We start from the raw sequence: 10,839 nt of genomic DNA on the forward strand, positions 1-10,839 counted from the left end.
GACAAAAAGAATACGGAGCCAGAACTAAGAGAAACAATACCTTTCACAATAGCTAATCACGAGATTAAATACTTGGGAATAAATTTAACCAGAAGTACAAAGGACCTTTTCCAAGAAAATTACAAAACATTACTCTCTGTATTTTTTAATCTGTGTAATCACTATGGTCTTATCAGGGAAATAGACTTGATAGAAGCTAGCTAGCTAACTCAGAATCAAACTCACACTCATTGCTGTTACATCAGAATCAACTAATAGCTGATTCTGTAGTGGGTTTTTGGAGACCATAAGTCATATGAGAGGAGATTGCCCATCTCTCTACCTTAAGAGGCCTGGTGGATTCAAACCATTTTGGGCTAGTAGCCCAGTTGTCTTCAAACATGCAACTAGAGCTTGCCCATAGGTACTCAGGTAGGTAGGTAGATAAGTAGAATGGTAGACAGACAGGGGAATAGGTGTATAGGTAGGTGTTACTGTTTGCTATGAAGTTGGCTCCAACTCATTGTGGGAACCTCACATACAGCAGAATCAAAGTTTATCCAGTCCTGTGTTATCTTCACTATTTTTGGCACATTGTTGACTGGCTGTGTGTTTTGAATGCCTTCTAACTCAAGGGCTCATCTTAACCTGCTGTGTTGACTATAGTCTGTTGTGATCTATTGGATTTTCATTGATTTTTTTCACAAGTGGGGCACCAGGCCTTTCTTCCTAGTCTGTCTTAGTAGGAAAAGCCTGTTGAAACCTGTACAACATGGATGATCTTCCTGGTCTTTGAAATGTTGGTAGCATCGTTTCCAACATCATAGCAACACACATGCCACCACAGTATGACAGAAAGACAGATGAGAGGTAGCTCTGGTGGTAGCCTAGTGGCAAGAAGCTGCACTGCAATTTTGAAGGTGCATGATTCGAATCGTCTAGCTGCTCCGCTGGAAAAGGAGGAGCAATCTCTAGTGCCAGTTGGATGTGATTCAACAGCACATGCGCACAAAGTTTTAAAAGAAAAAAAGACGAGTTGTGGCTGTTGGGATTTTTCAGTGCCGTGTTTTAGTTGCAGCTGTTCAATGTGCAGTTTCAGCTCTTGCTTGCTGTAGAGCTATGGTTAACTGTTCATGTTGCTACCTGATTTTCAGATGCCCTATCCTGAGAGCAGGGTAGAGCAAACCCACTGTTGTTGATTCTGACTTGTGGCACTCTTTCTTTTGGATTTATGTGTAAGTCTTTAAGGAAGGAGACCACCCACCCTTCTCTGGTAGAGTAGTGGGTGGATTAGAAATGAAGACATTTTTGGTTATCAGCCCCACACATAATTCACCAGGTCTTCAGAGCTTCTTCCTTTGCAAGAGAAGGAAAAGGACTTTTGTAGCAATTCTTTATGTCCTTTACTCCCAAATAGGGAGCAGGGATAACTGAAGGTAAAAGATAAACACCTCCCTCCCTTTCATCTGATAGTTTTAAGATTCTTCAGTTTTTGATGTGTTCAGCCCTCTTCCATTTAATTCAGTGCTACTACATTTGAACACTTATAATTGTGAGGTCAGTGATAGGATTCTCCCCTTCTGTGTAGAGGATTCAGCATCATTTCCAGCCAGGGCCTCTCATGTGCAGTCAGTCATTGCCTGTCAGTGGAGTCTTGCATGTTGCTGTGATGCTGAATGGTTTCAGTGGTGCATCTGCACTAAGACGGACTAGTACATATATGAGAGACCTTAGTGGACATCATGTTGAGTGAAAAAGCTCCGTCACAAAAGGACAAATACTGCATTAGCACCACTGTTATAAAGCAGGTCTGACATGACCGGTTTGGGACGAGAATAGGATAAGAGTAAATAGATAATGACCATTGCCTTGGAACAGATGAAAGAAAGAACTGTCTAAAAGTAATATTTGTTTAGGCATTATATGTATGACAAGAGCCCAGAATACGAGGTACATCATTGCAAACAGGACTTGGAGAAGGGGGGAGGTAGGTAATTGTGCAATAATGAATGAATATTTTTTAAAAAAGTGAACAGGGAGAGGGGGAAGGGGGGGGAGATGTGCAGCAATGAATGAATGAAAATCTAACTTCTCTTTAAACGTTCTTTAAAATCACAATTAAAATTTATGTATGTATGTATGTATTTATATATTTATTTATAAATAAATAAGTAAGTAAGAAAGATGGACTAGGAGGGAAAGCCTAAAAGCTGCCTTCTGAACCTCAGTCAGCGAAAACCCCATGGGTCACAGTTGAACCCACAGCTGATTATGGGGATGGTGCTTGGCCACGCGGTACTTCTTTCCATTGTGCAGGGGCACCGTTGAGTCCGTACTGATGCATAGTGACCGAGGGGCAGAATAGATCAGCCCCATGCAGTTTCCAACGCTGCGGATCTTGTTGAAAGAATTAATTATTATTTATTTTTTAGTTTGAGGGAAGAAAGGTTTACAAATCACGCTGGTTTTGCATACTCTCATTGACAGACATTGTCTTTTCTAAGATGAATTACAGCTGTGAATCTTTGGGGAAGTAGACCTTAACCTCTTTTTGGTATGGAACACCTGGTGGTTAGAACAACCACCAATAGCAACAACCAGCCTTTCTGTTACCAGCCATTTGCTTAATTGCTCTGTCACTACAAAAATCTCAAACCTCATTGCCAGCGGGTCAAAATCCATTTGTAGCTGATCCCCCATGAGTTTTCAGGGGTTGTAAATTGCGTGGGAGCTGATTGCTCCTCTTTCTGCTGGTGGATTCCAGCTGCCTGAAAATGTACCATGTTCGGGTTTTAGCTGCACAGCTCCCTAAAGACCATGTCACCAGAACTCCCTCTTCCACTTGGGCTCTTTAAAATGACATTAACATATAATTAGGTTAATTAGAAGAGGAAAAGTAGGATCCAAGGATATTTAGCATAGTTGATTATCTGCTGCAGAACTTGAGCTTCCTGCATGCCGTAGCCATGGAAAGACAGCTTGGTAAAATACCGCACTTGCTCATTTAATTGAGGTTTGTCAGTCTCGGGCTTTCTCTTGCATGTGCGTTTAAGTTGAGCAGGGCAGATCCATCGTGGCCTGCTGTAATAAATCGTGACACCAAGTCAAGCACTTTTCTCCAAGTTGTTTATAAGAGGAAATCTTTCTGTTTAGGGCAAACCAGGGCTTCCTTAGCTTTGATCTTTGGGATGGAGCCTTTGGCTTGACTTCCCCTTTTCTCCTTCCCTTTTGTTTTCTTCCTAGAGCTCCAATTTGGAATGCCCTTGTTTGCCTTCACCCCTGGAAAGGCACCCACCCCTGGAAGAGTTATCAGTGTCAGGCAGCCTTGCTTTGATCACAGCACCCTGTGTTGTTTGCAGGCATTTGCATGGTCTGTGACCCAGGTTCCTAGAAAAAGGAAATGCACTTAGGTGGGGAAGTGGTTGGGAAACTTGATCAGAGAGGTGTGTGTATCATGCTCTTTACCTCTTCCTGTCCTTCCCCTTCCTTTATCTCTCCTTCTCTCTTCCTGCAGAAGTGTGGGGGGGGATTTGATTGTTCTTTTACACCTACTTTTAGGCAAAGCCGCACATGAATGCCCTTCCCAGCAGGGTGTTAAACCAGTGCTTCAACAACTACTCTGGACAGGGTCTCCACTGAAGCTCCCAGTGTGTATTTCCCCTCATCCTTTGGAAGCCAGCGAAGCATCCAGAACTCTGGAAAAGCACTGCTTTTAGTCTTTTGCAGGTTGCCCAGCTGCTTCTTTTCATGCTTCCGTCCCCTCACCCTCCTCGAAAGACTCAGTCCCTCCCTGCACTTTAGCTTGTTTTCTCGTCCTTCTGAGAAGACACCCTTCCCTTTGTTCTCGAAGCTGTTGGCACTCAGTTGAGTGTCTGAGTTATGGTTTTCAGTTCTCACTGTGGATCAGATTCCTTGTTTGAGGCATAGAATTTTATCAACAGATTGGTCAGACTCTCAGGGGAATCCAGCTTTCTCTGGCTGGGTGTGCAAAGGAGTGGGAAGTAGGTGTTTAAAGGAGAGAAGACTGTCAGTAGAGCTCAGAGAATAACCTGACACCTCTCTTCACTGAAATATTCTTACCTTGTTAGTGACCTTCAACCTTTTGGCCAGATAACCAAGACCAACCCAACTCACTGTCATTGAGTTGATTCTGATTCATAATGACCTTCCCCTGAATTTCTCGAGTGTATATCTTTCCAGGAGGAGACTGCTCATCTTTCTACTGCTAAGTGACCGACGAACAGAACACACTATGCTCCTATGGCTCATTTTAACCAAAAGGCCTGCATTTATTTTTTCTTGGTTAGTGTTTCTCAATTCCTCCCCCCCAACCCATCACCTCTTCTCCCTCAAAGTAAAAATAAAATTAAATTTAAATTTTCCCTGATAAGAGAAATAAAATGCTAAAAAGCAATTACTTTGTCAGGTAGAGTTCAGCTTTGCAGCACCCATACCACTGTGCTGTTTAAGATTTTATTTATCCCTCCAGGATATAATTTCTGCTCCTTAGATGGTAATATAGAATCTCTGGGTCATGCAAATGGCTAATGCTCTTGGCTACTAACCGAAAAGTTGGAGGTTCGTGTCTGCCTAGTGGTGCTTTAGAAGAAAGTCTTGGGGTGTACTTCCCTAAAGCCAGCTATTAAAATCCCTAATCAGCAACTATGAATGCAGCAACCAGGAATTCAAATGACAGCGCAGGAGGGGAAGGCCCTCTGTGAGTTGGATTGACTCAGTGACTGGGGTAATCGGGATGAATGTGTCAGAGACAGTGCGATTGGCACAGGATAGAGCGGAGTTTAGGGCTGTTGTACATAGGGTCACTATGAGTCGCAAGCGACTCGACGGCACGTAACAACAACAACAACAACATTGCATAGGGCAAATATGATGCCAACGACCTATTTAAAGTGCTAAAGAACAAAGATGTTAAAGACTACAGTGTCCTTGATCCAAGATACGGGATTTTCATTTGCATGTGAGAGTCAAACACTGCATAAGGAAGAACTAATACTTTTGAATTGTGGTGTTGGTAAGGAATATGGAATATGCCAGGAACTGCCAAAAAGGACAAACAAATTTATCTTAGGAGCAGTAGAACCAGACTGTTCCTTACAAGCAAGGACGGTGAGACTTCGTCTCACTTTGAGCATGCCAAGGAAAGGCCAATCCCTGGAGAAAGGACATTGTACTCTAGGGACAATTAGAGGGTCAGTGTAAAAGAGGAATATCCTAAGGGAGATAGATTGGTAGAGACTGTCACAGTGTGTAAACACCGTGGAGATTTTGAGTATGGCTCAGGAGGGGACAAGGTTTCATTCTTTTGTGGTCAGTATGAATTGGAGATGACTCTACAGCTAACAACAAACAGCGTGGAGGGACTTCTGCATTCAGAAAAACGAAACTGGGTTCATCTCACACCACACACAATAACAAATTAAAAATGCATTAAGGACCTAAATGCACTTTAAAACCATACAGTTCTTAGGGGGGAAAATATAAGGACAGTGCTATTGGGCCTGATTTTTAACAATCCATTAGCTATTGTAATAACAAAAGCACAACAAGCTACTAACTGGGAGAACACTTTTGGACAGACAACTCTGGGAGGAAATGCAGCCGGGCTGCTCTTTAGAGGTTAAGAATGGTGAAACTTCATCTCACATACTCTGGGCATGTTGTCAGGAGATGCCAGGCTTTGGAAAAAGACATCATAGTCAGAAAGTTGAGGGTCAGTGAGTGAGAGGAAGATGCCAACAAGATGGATTGACACAGTGACTGTAACACTGGCCCCAAGCACATAAGAGAATAGGACACTTGTGCAGCCTAGGGCAAGACTCAGCTAATGTGGTTTACAGGGTTGCTGGAAGTTGTGGTCAAACGCACCTAACAACAACAGTTTATTCTAAGGTGTGAGTGTTTCTCTGGTGGTATTATCCTTTTTGTAAGCCTGTTGTTGGTGCTGATTGAGCCACAGGGATGAGTTTTGTTCTGAGTTCAAAGGATTACAAAGGGGCATAGTCTTGGGGACTATATTGGACCAGTGAGCCTGGCCTTTTTTTACTTTAAGTTTTGTGTTTATTTCCTCCAACTCTATCCAGGGTCTACTGTGATCTCTTTTAGGTACTCAGTGGTCATAGCCAGGTATCCTCCAGTTCCTCTGGTTTGGGGTTGTGAAAGTTGAAGCTCCCGTGGCTCATTTGCCTTTTGGACTGATTATTTCTATACATCTTCTCTTTTTCTTACCTCTTCTTGGTTTTGGACAAGGAAGACCAAGAATTGCATTTTAGGTAGCAACTTGCTACCTTCCTGACCCAGTCACTACTCACCAAAGTAGGATGTAGAACATTGCCTTTATGGGCTCTTCAATGCCAGTTGACCTGGATGTCCCCAGAGACTATGTTTCTGAGGCCTGCAGGACTAGTAATTCATTCCCTCAGGGTGTTAGGTTAGGTTGAAGGAATTTACTTACCTTTGCTCCCTGTTATCAATTTTGACTGCTGCTGTTGTTTACTGTAAAGTTGACCCATAGCTCACCCTCCAGGGTTTTTCAGAGGCAGTTAATCCCAGGACAGGTGATTGCTCATCCATCTCCCTGGAGCAGCAGTGCAACATCTTGCCACAAGACCACCAGAGCTCCGTGTTAATGTTGAGTAGGAGCCAACTTGGCTGACTCTCCAGCGGGTTTTCAGAGCCTATAAATTGCATGGAAGGAAATTGTCCATCTTTGTCTTTCAGAGTAACTGGTGGATTTGAACCACTAGGCAGGCATGACCCTTGGGTTTAGCAGTACAACTTCCTAGCGACTGTGCTACAAGAGCTCTCTCCCTGCTTTATGCACGAATGTATTTGTTGTTGTTGTTGTTAAGTGCCGTCGAGTCACAGGCGACTCATAGCAACCCTATGAATGAAAGTCTTGGACACCTGTATAACTTTTGTCCTCTCTCCAGGTTCATAGGATTTCCAGAGGCAAGCTGTTGTGGAAGTGGATGCCACTTCTGCTTCCAAGCTTGTTTTAATTGGGGAGCTTCATCAAACACTGTCCACCATGGGTAACCATTCTCACATCTGACATGTCCGTGTCACAGTGTTTGGCTTCACAGCAACCACGAGCTACTTCTGTACAGCAAGTGGACAGACCAGGGTTACATAACCTTTGTCTTGTATATATGAATGTAGAAATGTAATTTGCCAAAGCTGTGTATGGCCATGTGTGTAGTCTACTGCACCTGTACATAGCTGTTTATCTTATCTGACTTTATGCAACCTTTACTCTCTAAAGTATATTGCTGGATTGTGTTGACTCTATTTCTTGTGTACCTCTCCATGTTTTCCTTTTTCTTCAGTGACATTGTACTGATTATCACCTTATTGTGTATTGTCTTTCCTTCCGACTTAATCTTTGTGCATTCTCTGTTTACTGATTTTTCTCTACTCCTTACCTTGCCCCCTCTGGTAACCGTCTAAGAATGGTTCTCTCCGTGCATATACTTCCCTTTGGCTTTTTGTAATTATAGACTTGAACAGTGTTTGTCTTTCTCTAGCTGACTGACGTCACTTAACATAATGTCTTCTACATTCATGCCATATTACGTGATATTTTAGAATTCATTACTATTCTTTTGTATTTCATTCTATTCCATTCTATGTATGGGAGCTTGTGTGGAGGTTCTAGCAGGAGAGCACAGCTACTCGTATACCCTTGACTGAAGGACAGTCTTCTGTCTATCGGGGATGGTTGTTCTTTTCAACCGAATGCGCAGCTTCGGGAGGGATGCACCTGGACCGGTGAGGGAGGAAGGGGACACCCGCCTAGCCAGCCAGATCAGCCAAATCAACCCTGGTGATCAATGGGGTGACAGATGTTGCAGCCAGATTGCCCTCACATCCTCTCTTCTTTGTATGTACTGTGATTTCTTTATCCATTCATTCATTGATAGACATTCACTTCCATATCTTTGCTTTTTAAATAATGTTACAGTGAACACGTTGTTATTGTTGATTTCCTTCGGTTTGAGCATGACTCATAGCGATTCTATGAGCAAAAGGCTTGAAGCCTTTCTATAATTATTGACATTTATCAAAGTTCATAGAGTTTCCAGACACATGTTGTTTAAGAAATGGATGCCACTCCTGCTTCCAAACCTGTCTTAAACTGGGAGCTCCACCAAACACTGTCCACTGTGGGTAACTGTTATGGTATTTGAAACCCCAGTGGCACATGGTTCAGCATCACAGCAACCCCAGGTTACCTCAGTACTGCACATTGACAGAAGAGTGCTGGACCACTTCGCAGAATGCTCCTCCAAAATAGAACCACCCACTTGAAATATAAAAGCTCTCCTCAAGGTCTTCTTGTCTCTAAATAAGAGGCTTAAATAAAAAACAACCAATAAAGTATGTTATTGTTGTTATGTGCTGTTGAATTGCCTACGATGTATAGCAACCCTATATACAGCAGCTTGGAACCTTTCCCTGTCCTGAGCCAGTTTTACTAATTCCAACACACCAACCCCCATTGCTGCAGATACTATATCAATCCATCTCATCCGGGGTCTCCCTCTCCTGTGCTGTCCATCCACCCTTCTGGGCATGATGTCCTTCTCCAAGGACCGGCCTCTTCTGGCCACATGCCCAAAGTAAGTGACGTGGAGCTTAAAAGTCCTAGCCTCCCAAGAGAGACATGGTTTCACCCTCTCCAAGACAGACTTATTTGTTTTCTTGGCAGTCCATGGTATGTTCAAGACTCTTCTCCAGCACGAAGGCATCTATTCTTCTTCTGTTCATCCTGAGTCATTGTTCAATTCTCTGAAGTATGACAATTAATTGAGAAGACCATGGCCTGGATCGGGCATACCTTTGTATCTAGGCTGACGTCATTGTTCTTCAGCACTCTGGAGAGGTCCATGACATAGATTTTCCCAATGCATTCATCTTTTGATTTCACGTTGAGCATGGATGTACATATTCTGTTCCTTGTTATGGCTGAATAATACTTTACTGAGTATATACACCATATTTTGTTTGTTCATTTATTTAGTAATTTTGTTTATTCATACTCATTGATGATTATTTTAGTTATGTCCTCTTCTTGGTTGTTATAATTAACGAATGCTGCTATGAACATTCATCAATAAATGTACTTGTTTGAACAAGTACCTGTTTTTATTTTATAATTGAAAGTCAATTCTTTGTAACTGAATACTTGTTTTCAGCATATATCTAGGAGTCTGTGGATGGTACAAATGGTTAAGTACTCAACAACTAGCCCCCAGTGGACTCCTCTGTCCTGCTGCAAAATCCTGAGAGCGACTCCACATGTGTGATGTACCAGTCTCAAGTTTTTTTAGAACTAGGCTCAGTGGACAGAATGTTTTGGTTGTGCTCTTGCTCCTGCCCCCTTGTGGTGGAGATGTGAATTTACTGGGACAAGGCTAATCCGTGGAGTAGGGAGCTAATCTTTCCTCAGAGTGCTTGACATTCTCACAGTTTAGCATAAAAACATGTAAAATAAAAAAAAATATGTAACTTAAAGATAGACCTTAAAACAATATTCCCATTCACAAGTAATTTTGCAGAGCTCATAACTAAATTGATAACATTTTAGTTGAGTATAATATTTATTGGTGAAGTTAATAAATTGAGAAATCTTGTCTTCACTTTATAGTTAACTTTGAATCAGATCAGTTGATAAAAATGTATTTGACATAGGAAACCCCAGGGGGCTAGTGTAGGAAGGAGAGGCCAAGACCCTAAAGTTTATTGTGTCCTGGGGCCCTGGACCTATCAGTTGTTGGATCATACTTTGAGACAGCTTGATCTTGATCTTTTAATGTGGATTTACTATTCGCTTCTTATTTTCTATTACTGATGGGGAGTTCTGGTGGCCTAGTGGGTAAGGAATCACACTGCCAAGCCAAAGGTAGATGATTAGAATCTTTGAGCTGCAGCCTCTGAAAATCTGAATGAGAGTCAGCTTTGAGTTAGTTCTGACCTGAAGGCACACAACAACAACTAAGGACCATTCTGTCTTTCAGATTGGGAATGGCCCTTTTTCCTTTGTGCTCTTTGAGAATGACTTTTAGACTCTGAAATTACATTTAGTGCTTTGTCTGCATTTTTATACCTGCGTGCACATGCATCCTGTGCACACATGCATCATAGAAGGTTTGAGTTCACCCAAAGGCACCTTGGAAGAAAAATTTGACTTTCTGCCTCTGAAAAATCAACTACTGAAAGCTCTCTGGAGCATGATCCTACCATGACAGATATGTGGTACCATGAATGGGAACCTGATAGCAATTGGTTAAGCACTGTTGTGGAGTAGAAATGAGAATATTTGTACCCAAACAGCTGATATGAATAAAATGTGATACCTCCCAATTCATGACCTGTAACTAGGATTTAATGGTAGAGAGCTGAAAAGAAGAACAAAAGACTTGTTTATTATACAGATGGAAAAATGTCAACCTCTCTCTCCTGCTTTTTGTCAGATTGTGAAGTGGTCAGACTGTTGCTTGCTGTTAGCTAGCAGACCTGGAGATCCTCATCAGTTAATCGCTGAAGCCAGCGTGGATGACTTCAGCAAGCTGGGGGTAGCGTTTATGGAAGATAGACTTCAGATGGACAATGGGCTGGTACCTCAAAAGATCATTTGTAAGTACATTAGGAAATGTTTTCATAAAAACAAAGCATCACATTTTTTTGCTTAACAACTGCCAAACAGTCCAGGATGGCTTAACGACAATGCTTATTTTCTTTTTTTTCTATAATTTTATTAATTTTCATAAACATTTACAGAGATTTTGGGTTTCCATTCATTCATTGTTGCACTATTCTCTCTACCCTCCTCCCAGCCAA

The 10,839-nt window shown here is 42.1% G+C and overlaps 1 protein-coding gene across 1 annotated transcript in view; it reads left to right on the plus strand.

Annotated features, from left to right (window-relative positions):
- The first annotated feature begins 10,583 nt into the window (after nucleotides 1-10,583).
- The window catches only part of HLCS (holocarboxylase synthetase (biotin-(proprionyl-CoA-carboxylase (ATP-hydrolysing)) ligase)), a 270,601-nt gene continuing 270,345 nt past the window's right edge, over nucleotides 10,584-10,839 (plus strand). Inside the window, exon 1 of the mRNA XM_006886783.1 lies at nucleotides 10,584-10,635. Coding sequence (XP_006886845.1) covers nucleotides 10,584-10,635 — 52 coding nt within the window. The remainder of the gene's footprint in view (nucleotides 10,636-10,839) is intronic.

This window comes from Elephantulus edwardii, unplaced genomic scaffold, assembly GCF_000299155.1.
Source record: "Elephantulus edwardii isolate Elephantulus edwardi_28Jun2011 unplaced genomic scaffold, EleEdw1.0 scaffold00051, whole genome shotgun sequence".
Taxonomy (NCBI): Eukaryota; Metazoa; Chordata; class Mammalia; order Macroscelidea; family Macroscelididae; genus Elephantulus; species Elephantulus edwardii.